The following is a 21,259-nucleotide window of genomic DNA, read 5'->3' on the forward strand; positions in this document are numbered from 1 at the left end:
ATGTCACCACATTTTTTCAACAGTTTCACTTTCATTTCTTCTAAATTTGGAGGATCATCAAAGAACAAATCTCTATTTTTTACTAGTTCATGCTGAAAAATGTTCTAGAAAAAAAATTTCATTTTATAGTTTTTTTTGTTATATGTTACATACTTTTCAACTACATACATACTCTTTGTCTAAATATTCTCAATACTCATTTGATATGTGAATTCATTACGTATAAATATTGCATTTATTATAGACAAAATAATACTTTTTATATAATCAACAACCATACAATATACTTTAACAGTCATCAGTCTTATAGTAGTCGAAAATGATTGTCGAAGTTGATTATCGAAGATGATTTTTGCTAGAGTTTGTAGTCAGAGATGGTTGTCAGAGCCTGAAGTTGGTCACATGAAAGTGTATTGGAGTTGGTTGTCAAAGTTTTTCATCAAAGGTGGTTTTTAGATCTCAGAGTTTGTCGGGCAAAAGTGGTCATCGAAGTTGATCATCAAATATGATTTTCGCTGGAGATTGTAGTCGGAGGTGACTGTCGGAGCCCAAAGTTAGTCGCATGAAGGTGGTATTAGAGTTGGTTGTCGGAGTTTGTCGTCAACGGTGGTTGTCGAAGCTTTGAGTTGGTCGTCGGAGTTGCTTGTTCAAAGGTGATCATTGAAGGTAGTTTTCATCAGAGTTTGTAGTCGGAGGTGGTTGTCGGAGCCTACGAAGGTGATTGTCGGAGTTGGTCATCGGAGTTTATTGTCAGAGCCAATTGGTTGTTTGGAGTTGGTAGACGCGAAGGTGGTTGTTGGAGTTGGGTCACCAGAGGTGGTTTTCAGAGGCTAGAATGGGTTGTCAGAGTTGGTTGTCGGAGCAGTCATCGAAGGTAGTTTTTGAAGTCCAGATTTCATTGTCATAATTGTTATCGAAGATGGTTGTTGAAGCCCGGAGTTGGTCGCCGGAGTTGTCATCGAAGGTGGTTGTCGGAGTCCGGAGTTAGTTCTTGGAGTGTGACAGTGGCCGATGGGTGGTGCCATTGAAAACATGGGAAAAAGGGAGAGTTGATGTGAGTTGGAGTGAGTTGGTAAAATATATCAACTCAACTCCACCAATATTTAAAGTTGGTGAGCCAAATAATGAGTTGGTATATTATACCAACTCAACTCAACTCATGTTAGTGAGCCAAACACCCCCTCTAGGTCAGTGCATGTTTGAATATCATGTCTTATTTTATACAAAGAGAAAGAGAGAATCTAGTATGTAATATGAGATAAAGCAACATACAAAAACTAAAAAATAGAAAGTATACACATTTTAATATGTTAGAGATAATGATCGATTTGAAAATTAAACGAAATTAGGAGATTTAATCGGTTGATTTTAGATACATCTTCCTCGAGTTTAGGGAATATAACCAAAATAATAAGCTCTGGCAGCAAAATGGTAAGAAACTAAGATTAAACAAATTAGATCAATGAGAAAGTAGAACTTGTTCTTATCACGAAGATTTTGAATTCTTCTTGATCTAATTAATTAAACTAGATTGAAAGTTCTAAACACAAGAATACAAAGTAATCATAAAAGTTGGGAGAGATTTAAACTTAATGAGAAATTCAATCAAATTCAACTCTATATCAAATGAGAAAAATACAACACTAAGTATACCAAATAAAAGGTTACCATGAAAAGACATAACCTTTCATCTATATTGTCTAAATTCAACCACACTCCAAAAAGTTCGTACATGAATTTTCAATAAGTGCAAATACATGAAATCATTAAGGAACTATTTGGGGCACTGAGTTAAGATGGGATGTCTGGAGTTTATATATTTGTGGAGTTCATATATATGTGGAACTCATATGTCTATGTTTGGGGTATAGAGTTATTTGGTCTGAATTCGTATGTCTATGATTGGGGTGCATAGTTAAGTTTATATATTTGGGGTATATGGTGTAGTTTTTTTAACTCTAAATAATCTTTTTTATGATTACTATTTTTGTTTTAAAACTTTTTTATTCAATAATTCTATCTATCTTTGTTTGAATAAAATATGGATTGCAATTTGTTTTCTTTTACTTTTCAAGCTTTTCTTTCTTTCTTTTTTTTTATTTTTTATTTTTTGTAATGAACAACAATTAACCTATTACATTTTCTTGTAGAAATCTGATTAAATAAAATTAGAAACCAAAGAGAAATCAAAATTTTTTTATTCCTAATTTTAGTTCATGAATTCATTATCACCTTCTTCTTTTTCTTTTCTTTCTGTTGTTGCTCTGTATTTTTACTCAGTCATGATTTTTTTTTAAATTGAATCTCCCACATCTTAGCAGTCAATGGAATGTCACCGCATTTCTTCAACAATTTCATTTTCAATTCCTCCAAATTTGGAGGATCATCAGAGAACAAATCTCTATTTTTCACTCATTTTTGCTAGAAAATGTTCTAGGAAAAAAAAATTTCATTTTATGGTTTTTTTTTTCTTTTTTGTTATATGTTACATACTTTTCATCTAAATATTCTAAGCACTCATTTAATATGTGAATTCAAGTAAACAAAAATATATGGTACAAATTTTTATGTATAAATATTGCACTTAATGTAGACAAAATACTATTATTTATATAATAAACAACCCTACAACATATTTTAATAGTCACCGGTCTTATAATAATTGAAAGTGGTTGTTGAAGTTGATTATCGAAGATGGTTTACACTAGAGTTTGTAGACGAAGGTGGTTGTCAGAGTCTGAAGTTGGTTGCATGAAAGTGGTATTAGAGTTGGTTATTAGAGTTTTTCATCGAAGGTGGTTTTCGAAGCACGAAGAAGGTCACACAAAGGTGGTCGTCGAAGTTGATCATCGAAGATGATTTTCGCTAGAGTTTGTAGTCAGAGGTGGGTCAAGCCCGAAGCTGGTTCCATGAAAGTAGTACTAGAGTTGATTGCCATAGTTTGTCGTCAGAGATGGTTGTCGAAGCTTCGAGTTGGTCGTAAGAGTTGCTCGCTCGAAGGTGGTCATCGAAGATGATTTTCGCTAGATTGTGTAGTCGAAGGTAGTTATTGAAGCCTTGTTGGTTGCGTGAAGGTGGTATTGGAGTTTATCATTGGAGTTTGTCGTCGAAGGTGGTTTTTAGACCCCGGAGTTGGATACGCAAAGGTGGTTATCGAAGTTAATCATTGAAGATGATTTTCGCTGGAATTTGTAGTCAGAGATGATTATTGGAGATTGAAGTTGGCTGCATGAAGGTAGTATTAGAGTTGGTTGTCGGAGTTTTTCATTGGAGATGGTTATTGAAGCCCCGAGTTGGTCGTCAAAGTTGCTTGGTCGAAGATGGTCATCGAAGGTGATTTTTGCTAGAGTTTGTAGTCGGAGGTAGTTGTCGAAGCCTGAAGTTGGTTGCATGAAGGTAGTATTGGAGTTGGTCATCGAAATTTGTTGTCGGAGGTGTTGTTAGAATTGGTCATCGGAGGTGGTTGTTAGAGTCTGAAATTGATCGTCGGAATTGGACGAGCGAAAGTGGAGTTGTCATTGGAGGTGCATTACAACAATTTTGACTTTATATATCAGTTAATATTTTATAAATGATGACAGATAGAATCTATGATGACATTTTTGGGAAAATGCACCTTTTTTAATGAAAATGTAGGGATTTTAACGTAAATTTTACTTTTGATGGCGCTTTAAACCTGCCATCGAAAAGTGGGTTATGATGGCAGTTTTAAACCGCCATCAAAAGTAATGAAAAATAAAATGCTTTCGGATTTAAGGCAGATTTTCCTTTCCTCCTTCACGATTTTCCCCCCCTCCTTCCACGTTTTTTTCATTCCTTCTCCTTCACGATTTCTCCATCCTCAAGGGCCCTCACCGATTTGATCTCTCTGTAATCTGCCTCACTCATCGTTGTCACTCCTCAGAATCTCCCTCCTCCTTTGGCTTTCACTTCTAGTTCTCGTCGGTAAGTTTATTTTCCTTTCTTATTTTTTTTCAATTTCTCTCTGGCGTCAGTCCTTGTTCTCGTTGGTACTCTATATGCTACTACTGATGTTTTTTTGTCATTTAAGATGGGATGGTATCTAATGGGTTGAATGGAATGAAATTAAATGTTTAGGGATTTTGATTTTGGTTGTGAAGATCAAGGGTTGTTTCTATGGTTTATTTTCTTTTCACTGCTTTCTTGATAGATTATGTATATGATAGCTTTCTTGTGCTTTGGGATGGAATATTGTTTTCCTAATTGATCGTTTTGGTATAAAATTTTCATTTTGGAAATCCATGCCCATCGAATCTGTTTCATTTTTGTTTGTCTCTTGGAAAATCTGCTTCCTCGACATCGACGTTGGTACCAGATGCGCTCGCGCAGGTTTCTTCCATGTCCTTGCTCCTCTTTATTTGACTTACCAATCGATATTGTTGTCTTCTGATTTTATTGCATTTGTGGATCTGAATTGGGATGCATTGGAAGCGTGTGTTATATTGTAGCCATTTTTCACTTAATGATTAATTGATTTTCTATTTTGGTTATATGTACTAACAAATGTAAAAGGGTGTTGGATAGTAGGATAGAGTTTTATACTTGTGTAGGTGTTCAATTGGAGATTAGTTAGCATCTAAGAAGCACACACTTTAGTTTAGCTAGCATGTCCGTGTTCGATATGTCTAATATTTGTTCTACACATATTCGACACTTTTTAGAACAATATGTGTGTTAAATACTAGTTGTTATATAGATCCAATGTTTGTTAAATATGTATCAAACACTTGACTTTGAATAAATTTTAGGAACAAAATGCATGAAACTCCTTTTTTAGCTATATAAATGCATTCACTTATTGACTATGGATAAATTTTGAGAGTAAAAGGCATTAAACTCCTTTTTTAAACATATAAATGCATTAACCTATCGACTTTGCATAAATTTTGAGAGCAAAATGCATCTAACTCCTTTTTTAAGCATATAGTGGGAGATACTGTTATATGTAGAGAATTTAGTTTTGGGCCAGATGTGTTATCCATTGACTCCATTGTTTGCTTGGTTGGGGGACTCAATTTGATGCTTTTTAACCGTTGAAAAAGTATTTAAAAAGACTTTGTTGGCTTGTTTTGACAGTTAGCTTCAAAGGTGGTTATGTAATAGGCACATGAGCTTAGGTAGTTTTTTCCTAGCAAAGTTTAGCGGGAAGAGAGCGTATCACACATATAGATGATTAGGGAGTTTGGATAGAAAGTATATTTTGGGATTAGTTTGTGGAAGAGCTAATCGTCTTGAATGCTTTATGTATATTTTGTTTTCAATGAACAACAAAAACGTCCATGTTTTGTTAATCTTTCTGTCCAAATTTGGTGGCTCATATTGCCCTCTGCGACTGTTAAAATACACATTTTGCTATTGAAGCTGATACATTTTTTTTTATCTACAATGAAGTTTATACAAGTAATTAAAATGCAACTTTTCTTTTTTCTTTTTTCATATATTTTACTTGAAAGAAAGTGGTGTAAGTATATCTTGCTAAGAATTTGTCATTTGTCACAAATTTGATTTTTACAAAAGGTTCACAAGTCACATTCTCTGCCATTCTAGGAGATAATTCTTAACCAAGTTGTATGTTCAAAAGTATATTTTGCATAATTATGATTATTAGTTAAATTTTGTTTTTCTATTTTAAAAGTTACGTTATATCTATCTTTGATATCTAATTCAATCGGCAATTATTTGACTATTTACATAAGATTTAGATTATATCCCTTCAGTTTCTAACTTAGGTACCTGATGCATGATCAGAGTTGAATCACAACAAGCCACAATTGAAAAACTCTTGAGACGGTTGACAAGTCAAGAATGTCCATAAAGATCAAGAACAGTCTAATGGCAATTAAAAGGTAATATTTATAAGAGTTTCAAATTAATTAAAACTCTATTATTTATGTTGTCTCGGTGTAACTGAATTTCTACGACTATCATGTACTTATTATGGTAGTCATAGATTGATTATTGATAAAGTTTAGTTGCTTGGATTGATTGCTTGTTTATAGCTTCTCTTCAAAATATATATATATATATATATTTTTTGGTCAATGTTCTTGTTGATAAGTTATTAACACTAATAGAAACTTGTCTCACTTAACTGCACACCTTCGGGTTACTTCAAATTCGTGGTGAAATCTTGGACTTTTGACATTCAATAGATCTTAGTAAGGTTAGAAAAGTGAATAATATTAAAGTACATGTGAAGTGTAGTGTGTTTACAGCTGCTGGGGGATTTGATGAAACTAAAATTATTTTGCACGTAATGGGCTTTCGGTTGTAATTTTGTTAAAGTGCTTTATTTAATAGATGTATCTTACCTTTCGATATTGTTTAGGGACTTCATACTGCTGAGGTTTTTTTTTTTTTTCCTGTTAATTCGTTTTGTTTAAGTCTTTTGTGTTGTATAACTTTATTTCAGCATTTGTGTGTTTGGATAAATTATATTACAATGTACGGAGTTGTTATTTGTCTTTTCTATTCCTTTTTGACGATCTTGATTTCTTGTGTTGATAAGTTAATTGTTATGGTTTCTACTAAACTCATTATAGTTCATGAGTTTTATTAACTTGTTGAATTTATTTTTTTGAGTTTATGTTGATAAGTTTAGTTTATGTAACTTCTTCCTATTTTAATTATTAATTCTCATGTGCTTACACATTTCATGTTTTTGTTTTCTTTCAGATGTTATGTCACGATAGTTTTCAGTATAAAGTTTCAAACTACATTGGATTAGATTGTGTTATGTGACGACATATATTGTTTGGCTTCACTCTAAACATTTGATAGTCCTTAAGTATTTTATGTAGGTTTGAAACATATCGTGCAATAATTTTGTTTGGTTGTTAGGCCATTTATTGTAACTCTGCTAGATTTGAAATATGTTTTATAGCTATTCTCAGAGTATTGTATTGAAACTGGAATTGATCAATATTGAAATGAAATGCCAAATTGTGTTTTGGAAGTATGTCACTATTTTGCTGAACATTTTTGTGAAGAAACCGTTATTAAACTTCATTTAAACAAAACAATTTGGATCAGAATCAATGTACATTTACAATTGTCATCAATGTATATACAATGTCGGTTACAAAATGACATCATAACAAACTGTCATCATATATGTAATGATCGCATGGGTATGATGTCAATTTCTAACTGACATCATAGCGAACTGCCATCAAATTTCTATGATAGGATCCGTTATTAAACTTCATTTAAACAAAACAATTTGGATCAGAATCAATGTACATTTACAATTGTCATCCAATGTATATACAATGTCGGTTACAAAATGATATCATAACAAACTGTCATCGTATATGTAATGATGGCATGGGTATGATGTCAATTTCTAACTGACATCATAGCGAACTGCCATCAAATTTCTATGATAGGATATCACTTCATAACCATCATCCTAAACAATCGTTATCGTACATATATGATAACAAAAGGGTTGATGGCAGATCAAAATCATAGGTGAGAAAATATGCATGGGGTAGAGAAGTATGCATGGAGGAGAAATACATAAATAAATATATATATATATAACATAGGTGAATGTTAAATTGTAAATAGCCACTGATATTAGTGAAAATATAGAGGTCAATAGATTTTTTTATATAAAAAAAATGAAATGTCTAAGATGAGTATGGATTTAATGAGTAGAAACTCACTCTTGGGTTTTAATGGAAACCTTAATGAACTAGTATATAAAGAGACTTTAAGGTTATGGTCCCAAGATACCAAAACAATAAGCACTCAATCTCTCTTTAATCTCATTTAGAGAGAGATCCCACTTAGGGCATTTAAAGTTTGGTTGAGGAAGACAATTGACGACAATTTTGCAATTGAGGAAGACAATAGCCGTCTTATAATTACCGTCAATTTTACAATGGAATCCGATATATTATTCTTGAAAATTTAGTATAAATGATCATAGGGTTATATCTATTCAATATAGAGTTAAAGTATTTATGCTAATAATTGGTACTAGAGCATGAATTCATGTTGGATTGTTGGTTTATATTTGTTTTCCATTGGTATTGTGATTCAATTTGATTTCGGTAAAGATGTTTAAAGAATTTAAAGATTAAAAAAAGAAAATCTAATTCTTCACTACCCCTCCAATGGAAAACTCTGTTTCCGGTGAATTATGAGTTCAATACGAAATCATTGAGGAATTTTATCATGGAGAATGTTTGAGATACAAAGGAAATTGATCTCTGTTTTGGACAAGGCGGCAGCTTCATAGGCTGAAATAGAGTGGGTTTTGGATTTGTCGGATGTTTTAGAACGATTTGCGTTTGATAATGCTTGTAAATTGTCTTTTGATTTCGACTCTGTTATCTTGTCGAAAAGGACAATGTCGGTGTTTCTTGTTTCATCTTGCCGATATTTCTTGATTTTGATTCATAATTCTTAAATTGAAATCTAAATTTGATTGAAGATCTTTGTATTTTCGAGAATTAATCAATCAATTAATTAATCGTATAGGCAATTCTTGATTAAACTAGGAATTGATTGATAATTTTGTTATTTTAAATTGAAATTTTGATTGATGATTTTGTGCATTTAAGCTTAAATTTGATTAATCATTTGTGAATTTAAGTTTAAATTTGCTTAAGCATTTGTGAATTTAGGTTTAAATTTGACTATCATTTATGAATTTAAGATTAAAATTGATTAGTCATGTTGTGGATTCAAGATTAATTGACCATGTTGTGGATTAAATTTAATTTTGATTGATAATGTGGCAAATTTAAATTTAAATTGTATTAATATTTTGGTGAATTTAAATTTAAATATGATTAATGATATTTGGTGATATTCACATGTTTATGTTGCTTTAATTGTATTATATATATGTAATTACTGAGTGAATTTTAGTAAAGACTATTTGGTGTTCTTTTTCCATTATTTTTGTACAATAATATTGTTATATTATTGTGTCTTATATTTTAGATTGATTTGGTGAAAATAATATGTTACCAAAGTAGCCTCTATTATCTAGATTAGTCGAATTCTAAAATATAAGATGTGCATATTCGTAGATTATGCGGATAATTATCGGCCCAAAGGAATATAATTATTTGGCCAAATTGTAGGTATACATGTGGTATTGAGTATGTGCAATTATAAGAATTGCTAACGTGAAAAAATAGTCTATCCAAAGAAAGGTTATTTTTTTAATAGAGTTTATTGTCAGAATTATGATTACTACGTTTAAGAGTACCATTTACAATTGGTGTTTTTGCCCAAAGGTTGGATATCAATGTTGTGCTAGATATCTTATTAAAAGAGCCCACCACATATGTGAAATTATTTTGTTACATTTCAATTGTGAGTATATGTTTTGTTGTTTATTGTTTCCATTGGTCTTACTCAAATTTCTGAAAATCTGAGTTCAATCCCTAATTTGAATGGATCAAACTTCAAGATTTGGAAGGAAAGCCTAAAGATACTTCTCGGGTGGATGGATTTGAACCTTGCATTAAGGACCGATAAACCTACTTCTAGTTAGGAACAGCCCAATACATCTGATATTGAGAAGTGGAAATGGTTAAATCGCATGTGTCTGATGATCATTAGGCACTTCATTTCGGAGTCTTTTCGGAGCTCTATCATGAAAAGTGAAAATGTCAATAAGTTCATTGCTCAAATTAAGAAATATTTTGCTAAAAATGAAAAAAGGGAAGCAAGTGTTCTTTTGGCTTCTTTAACTTCCATGAGGTATAAGGGTAATGGGAACATAAGGGAGTACATTATGGAAATGTCCAATCTCGTAGGTAAATTAAAGGCACTTGATATCGAGATAAATGAAAATTTACTCGTACATCTGGTACTTATCTCTCTTCTTGTACAATTCACTCAGTTTAAGATAAGTTATAATATTCAAAAGAATAAAGGAATATTAATGAACTTATTTCACAATATGTGTAAGAAGAAGATAGGATTAAAAGAGAAAGGACAGCAAGTGCTCATTTAGCAACTGACTCTCGTGATAAGAAGAAAAAGAAATCTACAGATATTGCAGAAGGGACATCTAATAAGAGAAAGAAACATGTTACTAAAAATCCTTATTCTTTCTGCAAAAAGGAAGGTCGCTTCAAGAAATATTGTCCCAAGTACGCCAAGTGGCATGTAAAGAAGGGTAAACTTTTTACTTTGGTTTGTTCTGAAGTTAATTTTGCTTCTGTACCTACAGATACTTGGTTGGTAGATCCTGGTGCTATTACTCACATAAGTATTGTTGGGGTTGATGCCCTAAATCTCATGGGACCTGTAGTTTGTAATTGTAATGTATAAACAATTTATTTATCTAATAAAATCATAGGCATTTTATTTGACATTTCGTAGCATTAACCCACAAAACCAATACATAAGATCCAAGGTTGTCTTCTATAACTCAAACATGTATGTGGAGACATACAGATCGATCATGTTTAAGAGATAACCTAAATGGTCTGTAATAGATGGATAAGGCTGGGTACCTTATCCTTGTGACGCTACGAACACGACCCGCTTTGTAGCTATTACAATTGTTGTAAAGTGCTACAAATGATCTGATCCTGATCATTCACGTGGAGATATGTGAGTGCAGGTGTTCTATACAAAGAGTTTATATAAGACCCAACCACGAAATGAATAGTCTCGCTATATAACACCGTTAATAGAAGAGACTTACATTTCACCAAGATGACCACAAGTGACTTGATCTAAATCCTGAGTGAGTTGTGAAATCTTATTTATGAAGGCAGACCTTTGATCTACATGGGTGAAAGTGGCCAGCAACGCTGACTCAATATCCTTCCATTTTGGGGATTCGTCTAATTGGGGAGTTGGAACGCAGCTTCACAAGAAGGAATTCACTCCTTTCCTATTGTTAGGGTAAGTAGAGAAATTGCTCCCTTATGAGCTGATTTCGTGGCTTGAACAATGTGGCGCTACACCTTTTCCTGACCCGAGAGAGGTTTGGTTATAGTTGGACTATGACTTATTGTTCATTAAAAGGATCAGTGGTACTTAAGGAGTTAGATGTAACTATAGGGACAGAACGGTAATTTTGGCCTAGCTATATTTACGAGCAATTTGTGAAATGTCAATGCACCGTTGATTGGTTATATCTAATAGATATAGAAATATATCTGTAGTGCGAAGAGTGCAGCTGTCGGTTGTTAGTGGAATGACCGACAGTTAATGGAAGTTGGTTAATTTAATTAAAGAGTTTAATTAATTAATCAAGTACCATTGGAGCTTTAATCTGTAGGTCCATAAGGTCCATTCGATAGCTCAAATGGGATTATTGAGAATCGAATTAATTTTGGATTAATTTGAATTGTTCAAATTAATTATATATGATATAGTTAATATAAATTAATTATATGAGCCATAATTAATATAATGTATTTGATACATTATAAGATAAATTTTTATTTGAGAGAAAATAAATAAATATTTGAATTTGATTTAAATATTAATTATATGAATGTGATTCATATAAATACTGTAAGTTAATTTTAATGTGAATTTGATAATATTAAATACTATAGGTTAAATTAGAGAATATCAAACTATAGGTTATATTATATATGATATGGTAAGATATGTACTATAGGTTACATGTTATATTGATATAACATATAGCATAATAAATGTTACATATATACATATATGTGTGTGTGTGTGTGTGTGTGAATATTTAACGTAAAAAGTTGGTTTTTAATTTTATTTTTTGAATTAATTAAAGGGAGAGAGTTATGGAAATAACTTCCCCCTTATTCTCTCATCAAAAGACATGCAAGTGGAGTTGGTTAAGATAAGTTCAGTTTTCTTCTTTACCTCACACAAAAGAGAATAGAGATTGATCCCCAGTCGTTTTCTCAGAAAATCTTTTCCTCTCAAAATAATTGCTCCATTTTCCTCTACAAAAATTATATGAAGCCCACGCACTCTTATGATTTCTTACCCTAAAGAGAATATCGAGGTTACACTGTGGTGGTGTCCAACTAATTGACCTTTTCAAGATCGTGGGAGATTCTTGCATTCGTGACTAAGAAAGGAATTACGAGAGGAATTTTGGGTTAGTAATTTCTAATCTTTAATTCCTCTTGTTTTGAGTTGAAAAAACATATTGTGATTTAGAATGTATATCAATTGTTTTCGTCTTCTGAATTTATTGCTTCTGTAAAATTAAAAATTGGGATATGATCCACTTCCGCTTGGGTGTTCATGCATCCTTCAAGTATATCAGTGCATGGTTGTCTATGGAGTCGGCCACCAAGTGATGCTGAAAGATTCATCTATGTGGCCAATGGCAAAGCAATTCCAGTTGAAGCTATTAGAAATTTTAGATTACATTTAAAAACTGGTTGTTATTGGATTTGATTGAGACTTTTGTTGTACTGTCATTTAGACGGAATTTAGTTTCTATTTTCAATTTGGACAAATTTGGTTTTACTTGTTCTTTTGGAAAAAATAAAGTTGGTTTTTTAAGATTCCAAACTTATTGGTACAAGTTCTTTAATTGATAATTTGTATATGCTTGATTCTTTTGCTTCATTTAACAAGATCTTGCTATTCAATTTATGTGGTACAAAGTGTAAATTAGATGAGAATTTCACTATGTTATGGCACAAGCGTTTAGGTCACATCTCTAAATAGAGAATCCATAGACTTGTGTCAGATAGAATTCTTGATTCCCTTGATTTAAGTAACTTTGACATTTGTGTGGAATGTATTAAGGAAAAATAGACAAACATAAGAAACTTAGGTGCCAACAAATGCTCAGACATCTTAAAACTAATACATACGACATTTGTGGTCCATTCCCTACGGCTTCTTGGAATGGATAACAATATTTTATTATGTTCATAGACGACTAGTCAAGATATGGGTACCTATATGGTCTCAATCTTTGGACGTTTTCAAGTCTTTCAAAGCTGAAGTTGAATTTCAACTTGGAAAGAAAATTAAGGCTATCAAATCTGATCGTGGTGGTGAATACTATGGAAGATATGACAGATCAGGTGAGCAACTTCTAGGGCCCTTTGCCAAATATCTAGAGGAATGTGGAATCATTCTACAATACACTACGTTGAATGGTGTAGTGGAAAGGGGAAATAGAACACTTAAGAATATGGTAAGAAGTATGATTAGTCATTCTTCTCGACCAAAATCCTTCTGCGGCCAGGCACTAAAGACTGTTACTACAGCATATATCCTTACTAGGATACTTAGTAATAGTAGCTAAAACCCCTTATGAGTTGTGGACAGGAAAGAGGCCTATTATTAGGCATCTTCACATATGAGGTTGTTCTGCTGAGGCTAGGGCTTACAAGCCTAATAAAAGAAAATTGGATTAAAGAACTATTAGTTGTCATTTTGTTGTGTATTCTGAGCGCTCTCAGAGTTTCAAGTTTTATGATCCCACTTCTAAATCATTGTCTGAGATGGAAAATGCTAGATTTTTTAGGATGTTGAGTTTAGGGGGATTAACATAAGGAGAGTTGTCTTTGAAGAGGAATTAGTTTCTTTTCCTAATATGGCTATAAATGATGTTCAGCCTCCAATTTCTGATTTCACTATTGAACCAATTATAGAACAAGACAACAATGAAGTCCCTGTTGTTGAACCTGAAGTTCAAACTCAACAACTTCAAAAAGTGTCACTAAGGAGATCCACTAGAGAAAAAAGAAGTGCAATTCCAGATGATTATATTGTATTTCTTTAGGAACATCAAAATGATATAGGCATAATGGAAGATGATCACAACTTCCAACAAGCTCTACAAAGTTCTAACTTTTAAAAGTAGATAAATGCTATGGAAGTGGAAATAAAATCCATAAAAGACAATGATGTTTAGGAACTTATCGAATTGCCATCAGGAGTGAAATCCATAGGTTGTAAATGGATATTTAAAACCAAAAGGGATTCACATGGCAATCTTAAAAGATATAAGACTCGTATTGTTGCAAAGTGTTGTACTCAAAAGAAAGGCATTGATTACAAAGAGACTTTCTCTCAGGTTTCATTGAAAGACTCTTCCAAGGTAATCATGGCACTGGTAGCACACTTTGATTTGGAGCTACACTAGATGGATGTAAACAATGTGTTTCTTAATGGGAATATTTATGATATGATTTATATGGTGCAACCTGAAAACTTAAAGTGGAAGATTGTGTATATCACAAGTTCAGTGGGAGTGAATCAATCTTTCTGGTGTTATATGTCGATGACATACTCATAGCAAGTAATGATGTAGGTTTATTGCATGACACTCAAGATTTCTCAAAATGAATTTTGAGATGAAGGATCTTGGTGATGTTTCTTTTGTGTTAGGAATTGAAATACTATGAGATCGTTCTCAAGGTATTTTGAGATCATCACAAAAGAAGTACATCAAAAAGATTTTCAGTAGATTTGGCATGAAAGATTGTGCACCAGGAAATTCCCCGATCACTAAATATGATAAATTTTATTTAAGCCAATGCCCAAGACCACACTCGAGATTAAGGAGATGTAGAAGGTTCCCTATGCATTGGCTATTGGAAGTCTAATGTACGCTCAAGTGTGTACGCGTCCAGATATTGTGTTCATAGTTGAAGTGTTAGACAGATATTTGAGTAACCTGGGGATAGATCATTGAAAAGCATCTAAAAAGTGTTTTTATTACCTTCAAATTTAGAACTACTATTGCTAGTTTTGTTTAGTTTGATGTGGTTTATTGAGTAATTTCAGGAAACTAAGCATCAGGAACAATTTGTGCGAAAACGATCAAAAACTCGGGGCAAAAATCCAAATTTGAGCAATTACGGGTTGGCTGTGGAATTAGGAAGAAACCAAGAACCCAAGATCAAGAAAAAAGGAAATTTAGGAAGACAATTCAAGGGAGCCAACGTCGGACAAGCGTTGTAACGCTGCTCCTTGATGCTGCAAACTTGAGAGCAATTGGAAATAGGGCAGCGTTGCAATGCTACTTGCTACAACTTCTACGCGTGATTGGCATGACACCAACATTGCAACACTGCGAGGGCATTATAAATAATTTGTTGCGCCGCCAGGTCTAAGAAAAAAGCAATTCATAGACGTTGCAACACATAAAAATTCAAGTCCGTACAAAGGCGAAACAAAGCGATTTTGAACTGTTCCGGCTGAAGACTCAAGATTTTGATTGAGGGTTGATATGAGAACGGTTCTAGGCTGATTGTGATGGGAAGAATTGATCGAGAACGTGCATTTTGTTGAAGACTAATCCGAAATTCGTGGTGAGAGTCAAGGAGATTGTGATTGGGATTCGGTTTTATTGAGGGGATATTATTCTTCTACATTTATATTATTGTTTTGTCATGATGACTGATTATTTGTTGGTTATTTTTGTTAGAATCATGTGTGGCTAAACTCTATTTCTAGGGTGTTTGTGGATTTTAGGGATGTTACTTTGAGTATTTTAATTTACAATTGATTGATTTTGCATAGATTTCTAAATTGTTTGTGCTTAATGCTTTTGATTAACTAGCCATTAATTGAATGAACTTAAGTTAATTAGATATCTCAAGAGAGAATTTAATTCGCTGGACCCAATAATTTAGATTGTTATTCGAAATTACATGAAAACGAATTTAGAATAATAAGGGGTACGATTGAAGGATCTTAATGTTGTAACTAATCAAGCGATAGAAGAGATTCGGGTCGATAGTTAGTTATTTGGAAGGTTTAAGCTCGAGAGAGGATTTCCTAATTTTAGAACTTCTAGCCTCAGTCTATCGATTTTAATCAATTGCATGTCATTACTCATTGCACTCCTTAAATGAAATAATACCCTAGTTAAGTTTGCTCTGAATTCTATTTGTGTGTGTTTGAATTGTTGTTCTTTTTAGTCATCGATTAAAATCCTCTTTTGGTTGCCTAGATAAAATTGACAAAGAACTGCGATAGCTAAGCTGAGGAATAATTGCTTATGCTAGTCACTGAGGACTTTGGGATTTATTACTTCAATACGTACGCTTGTGTCAACGCATTAAGTTTTTGGCGCCGTTGCCAGGGATTGGCAAGAGAAAAAAAAATTCCAAGCTTAATATTGTAAAGGACTAAGTTGATCTTAATTTGGGCCTTTTTTCTTTTTTTTTTCTTTTTTTTTTTTTTTAGTTGTTACAAAATCCTGTGTATGCGAAGAAGTCAACAGGCTAAAGTTGTTCCTTGTGATCCAGAACTTAAACGAACTTTGAGAAGAGTAAGAAGGAACAAGAGAGTTGAGTTTGATGCCATAAGAGATCAAGGAGAACTGTTAGAACTATCAGAGATTATTTCAAATCAGTTATCCCTAAAATCTAAACGGGCATTGCTAAGGCCCTAATTAATGCCAATAATTTTTAGCTAAAAATTGGTTTAATGCAAATGGCACAGGACCTCGCATTCAGGGGAAATCCATGTGAAGATCCGCATAAGCACATCCGCTCTTTCTTGGAAATTAGCAAGAAGGTAAAAATAAACGGAGCCTCTTCTGATGCTATGTGATTGAGATTGTTTCCTTTTTTTTTTCTTTTTTGTATAGGACAAGGCGAAAGATTGGCTGGAGTCACTTGCAACGAAAGCATAACCACATGGGATGAGTTGGCCCAAGCCTTTCTGAAAAAATTCCTCCCTCCTACGAAAACGAGCAGACTGAGAACAAAAATTGGCACATTCAGATAGAAAGAGGACGAGCAGTTATTCTCGACATGGGAGCGCTATAAGGAGTTGCTTGGGAAGTGTCCCCAGCATGGATATCCTGTCTAGTTACAAATCTAGTCGTTCTACAATGGGTTGACTAGTACAAGGAAATCCATCTTGGATGCTACTATAGGTGGCTCAATTTTTGCAAAAATTGCTGATGCTGCTTAGGCATTATTGGAGGACATGGCTTCCATGAGCTATAATTGGCCCTCAGAACGATCTCCATCTAGAGTGGCTAGGATTTATGAACTCGACAAGGTAAATGCTTTAAAGGCACAGATGGCTACTTTAACTAATGTCATTAATCTTTTGTCCACAGGTACTCAACCATCAATTGCATCGATGGTGGCTTGTAATGCACTTACATCATGGGAAGTACCTAACCCTGAGCAGGTAAATTATATTGGCCAAGTGAACCAATTTTAAAAGCCCATCAAAACTATTATCAAATGAACTAACCCCCTCATTATCATTTAAGTTCGCGCAATCGTGAGAATTTTTCATATGCTAAAAATAAGAATATTTTGTAGGCACCTCCAGATTTTTCTGAAAAGAAACCAACTGTGGAAGCTTTGCTTGGGGATTTCATAAAGGAGTCAAGGAACAGAACCAATTTCTTGGAGAGCACAGTAATGAGTCATGGGAAAGCTATCCAAAACCTTGAGGTTTAGGTTAGCCAGATTGTTGCTACATTGAATACTATGAACAAAGGAGATTTCCCTAGGTGTACGGAAAAAAACCCAAGGGAAGAGTGAAAAACAATAACCTTGAAAAGTGGAAAAAATATTGTGCATCCTGTGATAGACCAGACAGAAAAACATGTGGTATTGAGTCCTACAGCTGGTAATGTGAATCAAGGGAAAAAGGGTGATGTTGTTGTATCATCCAAATCAGGGAGTAGTTCTGAACCTTCACTTGTTGTGTTAAATAAAATCCCTTATCCCTAGTGCTTTTAGAAAAAGAAATTGAATGATCAGTTTGTTAAAAATTTAGATATTTTTAAGAAGCTTCACATAAATATTTCTTTTACAGATGCTTTGTAACAAATACCAAATTATGTGAAGTTCATGAAGAAAATGTTGTCTTCAAAGAAGAAGTTTGAAAAGTATGAGATGGTTAGCTTAAATGAGGAATGTAGTACTATATTGTAGAAGAAGCTACCACAAAAACTGAAGGATTCTGGGAGTTTTACGATCCCCTGCACTATAGGAAATCTGACGGTAAACAAAGCTTTATGTGATTTAGGAGCCTCAATTAATTTGATGCCTTTATCTTTGTACAGGAAACTGGACATAGGAGAGGTACAGCTAACGATGATATCATTGCAATAAGTAGATCATTCTCTCATTTATCCCCGTGGTGTAGAAGAGGATGTTTTGGTTAAAGTCGGTGATTTCATCTTTCCAGTAGATTTTGTGGTCCTAGATATGGAAGAAGACTCTGAAATTCCCATCATCCTTGGAAGGCCATTCCTAGCCACAGGTAGAGGATTGATTGATGTATATGATGGCAAGCTTATGTTAGCTTACAGAAATATGGAGCGGAAGAAAACATGATCATTAAGCATTCTAATTCCTTAATTTTGACATCAAAATAAGTATGTTCACAAAGAGTTAAGAGGGTTTCAACACATACCTTTGAAGATCCTCTTCTTCAACGAAATACAGCTGCAATCTTCTCCAATTCAAGTCGTAGACAACCACTAGAGCTTTCCTACTATTCTCTAGGAGCCTTAGATTGAGTTGTAGGACTCAAACAAGTGTGAACTTAGGAAATTAGAGGAGAGAATTTCTGGTTTTTCAGCTTGTTGAAGAATAACTTCTTAAACCTTCAAAAACTCAGCAATTCAGCAATTGCATCAGCTTTTCCACTCAATCAAGAGTAGTTTTATTACATGACTCTCATGCAAACTGATCACTTCAAGTGATTCTAGCTCCTCCTTGAATTTGGCAGTAGAATTATGTGTAAGAAAGTGACTAACCTTCTTATGTGAAAGTGGAAAAATCTCACATTCCCCTTTTGATTTTGAATTTGATTTTCAAAATTAAAACTTTTTCCAATTTTAATTCGTTAATTAGAATTGAAATTTTATCAATTTTACAAAAATTAATTCAATAATCAATTTTTCTAAAAAAATTAATAATTAATAACTAATTAAATAATTAAATAATTCTATTAATTCTATTAATTTAATATCAAATATTAAATTAATTTGTCACCAAATCTATCATCATGAATCTTTATTCATGAAATTAATATTTAAATCATATTTATATATTAATCCATTCTCCAATTACATTTGATTCCAAAATTAAACGTATAATTATATCACATATAATTACTAATTTCCTTAATTCGAATTTGAACATTTCAAATCAACTTATCACGCTATTCTAAGACCTAATGGACCTACAGAACATGGGCTCCAACGATCCGAGATTAATTGGCTAAACTTTTTACACCGAATTAACCTCCATTTGTTAACTACGAGTCACTCCACTAAAGCCCAGTAGTTGCACTCCCTTCACTATAAATATATTGTGTCCACTCGATATAACCATAATTAGTAAGTTAACCTTCACAAGTTGTTCATAATAACGGCTGGGTCATAAGGATGTTTTACCCCCAAGATTACCTCTTCTTCCTTAAGTCCCACTAGTCCTCTAATGAAAAATTGGTTTCTTAACCGATCATCAAATCGAGTCCCTCTCAGGCCAATGAGAGGGTGGGGCCCCTTATTCAAGACCCGAAGTCAGCACTTAAAGAAACAACCTTTCTACTATCCCTAAAAGTGGGTAGGAGTGAATTCTGTCTTACACCCTATGTCCCCAGCTATCTACCCGATCTTACCCCTAAAATGGGAGGCGACATTGACGAGCCAACCCTCACCCATGAAAATCTAAGAATAATCTCGAATAAACAGGAGTTCATAGTTAGCTCAGGATTAAGGTCAAGTTACCTAGGTCATCGTTATGAAATAGTCAGTCTTAAACAGTAAACCGCATTATAAAGTAACAGTGGCTTATTTCTTCGTCCGATATTATGCAAACTCATTGCATAGGACACCCCCACTCCTCATGTCACCACATGAACGAATAAAGATCAGTTCGTTTGCAGCACTTTACAACTACAGAGTGGGCCGCATCCGATAATGTTACCAAAATAAGGCACCCAACCTTATTTGTATACTATAGATCATTTTGACTATTTACTCGAGTCTGATCCACTCTTATGTCTCCACATAAAGTTTAAGAACTCATGTAATAGTCATGGATCTTTTAGTTTATTGGATTTATTTCTAAAACGAAATAAGAATTCATATATTCAATAACAACTTTATCAATTTACAGAATGAGTTTATTGTTTACAAACCACGAGTTTTATGACATAAAATCCAACAGCTTACACTTCAGGTGAATGATGAGGAGATGAAGTTCAACATTTTTCATTCTTCTAAGACCACGGAGCTTGTAAGTTCGTGCTAAGAGATAAGTTGTTTGTGAAAATTCTGGACAGTCTCTTGGTAAAGGAAAGGGCAAGGAAAATGTAAGTAGTCCTTAACAATCTTCCAAGGAAGGTAAGGTAAATTTTCTAGATTATATTTGAAGGGAGATATAGAACTCATAGACAAAAGGAGAAAGGATTATACATTTTCTGGTGATTGTTATTCGACTAATCTTCTCTGTGAATGCCAGTGTGGAAGAAAATTGTTCATCTCAGGTGCTTCAATGCATGGAAAGATGAAGCCACCTTGAAAGTTTGATTGAATTGGAGACCTTATCTGGCTAAGGACGCTAAACTAAGCCCTTCTTGGGCAACCCAAGTGTTCCAATTTTATATCAGTTTTATTTCATTTGTTATTTGTTTATTTTTTTTTTTTAGGATAAAGAACTACCTCATGATTTTTTTTTTTTTTTTTTTTTTTGATCCCTAGGTTGGAGATGATGCTCAAGTATTTTTCAAGCACCAGATCACCATCCAGATTTGTGGATCCCTGCTCATGCCTAGGCTTGTATCACTCATCTGTTGTGTGATTGTTTAGATGTTATGCATTGGGGACAATGCATCTTTTTAAGTTTTGGGTGAGGGGCGTACTTTGTGCTTGAGATTTAAGCTATTATGCATGTTGTTTTTTAGTTGATTGATATATGCATATTATTGTTGATTTTGAGGAAAATTTGAAAATTTTTGAAATTTGGTTCGAATTTGATTAGGAAGAATGCTAAGACTGATTGATTTGTATTTTTTGGTTGTTTTCTCTTATGATGATGGTTGATGAGTCACTCATGATGTATGGCATGCTTTAAAGTATAAATTGGATAACATAGTCATGTCTTGAGTGTTCTTTGTTCTGAATCCCTCTTTGTATCCTCTGTTATCTTAAGCAAAAACCACTTTAATTTGGAACCTCTAGATGAACAAAGCGTTAATTTAAGTCAAGTTGGTTGTCACCTCAAAAGGCCCCATTGGTTAGAGAGTATCTTGCATGATGGTTTGTAATGTTAGACTAAGAGGAAAGAAAAGAATACTA

General features: G+C 33.4%; 1 protein-coding gene across 11 annotated transcripts; it reads left to right on the forward strand.

Annotated features, from left to right (window-relative positions):
* Positions 1 to 3,698: 3,698 nt before the first annotated feature.
* On the forward strand, positions 3,699 to 20,998 carry LOC120090056 (uncharacterized). Of its 11 annotated transcripts, XM_090306570.1 has the most exons (5): positions 3,720 to 3,945; positions 4,337 to 4,350; positions 5,751 to 5,867; positions 16,420 to 17,121; positions 17,259 to 18,603. In XM_090306570.1, exons 4-5 carry the CDS (start codon positions 16,912 to 16,914, stop codon positions 17,397 to 17,399), a joined length of 351 nt encoding a protein of 116 aa, XP_090162696.1. In that variant the 5' UTR covers positions 3,720 to 3,945; positions 4,337 to 4,350; positions 5,751 to 5,867; positions 16,420 to 16,911; the 3' UTR covers positions 17,400 to 18,603. The 11 variants fall into 11 exon arrangements, 4 of the variants coding, with proteins under 4 accessions (XP_090162696.1, XP_090162694.1, XP_090162693.1 ...); XR_016524270.1 differs by lacking the exons at positions 4,337 to 4,350; positions 17,259 to 18,603 and adding an exon at positions 20,663 to 20,998 and having other exon boundaries at positions 5,770 to 5,867; positions 16,420 to 16,494; XM_090306568.1 differs by lacking the exon at positions 4,337 to 4,350.
* The last annotated feature ends 261 nt before the right edge of the window (positions 20,999 to 21,259 follow it).

This window comes from Benincasa hispida, chromosome 11 (assembly GCF_027475165.1).
Source record: "Benincasa hispida cultivar pf3 chromosome 11, pf3_genome.v1.1, whole genome shotgun sequence".
NCBI classification, from domain to species: Eukaryota; Viridiplantae; Streptophyta; class Magnoliopsida; order Cucurbitales; family Cucurbitaceae; genus Benincasa; species Benincasa hispida.

Coding starts and splice junctions, on each gene's coding strand:
- LOC120090056 (XM_090306570.1), top strand. CDS start 16,912: ATGGCTTCCATGAGCTATAATTGGCCCTCAGAACGATCTCCATCTAGA. Junction 17,122..17,258: donor AAGTACCTAACCCTGAGCAG/GTAAATTATATT, acceptor AATATTTTGTAG/GCACCTCCAGATTTTTCTGA.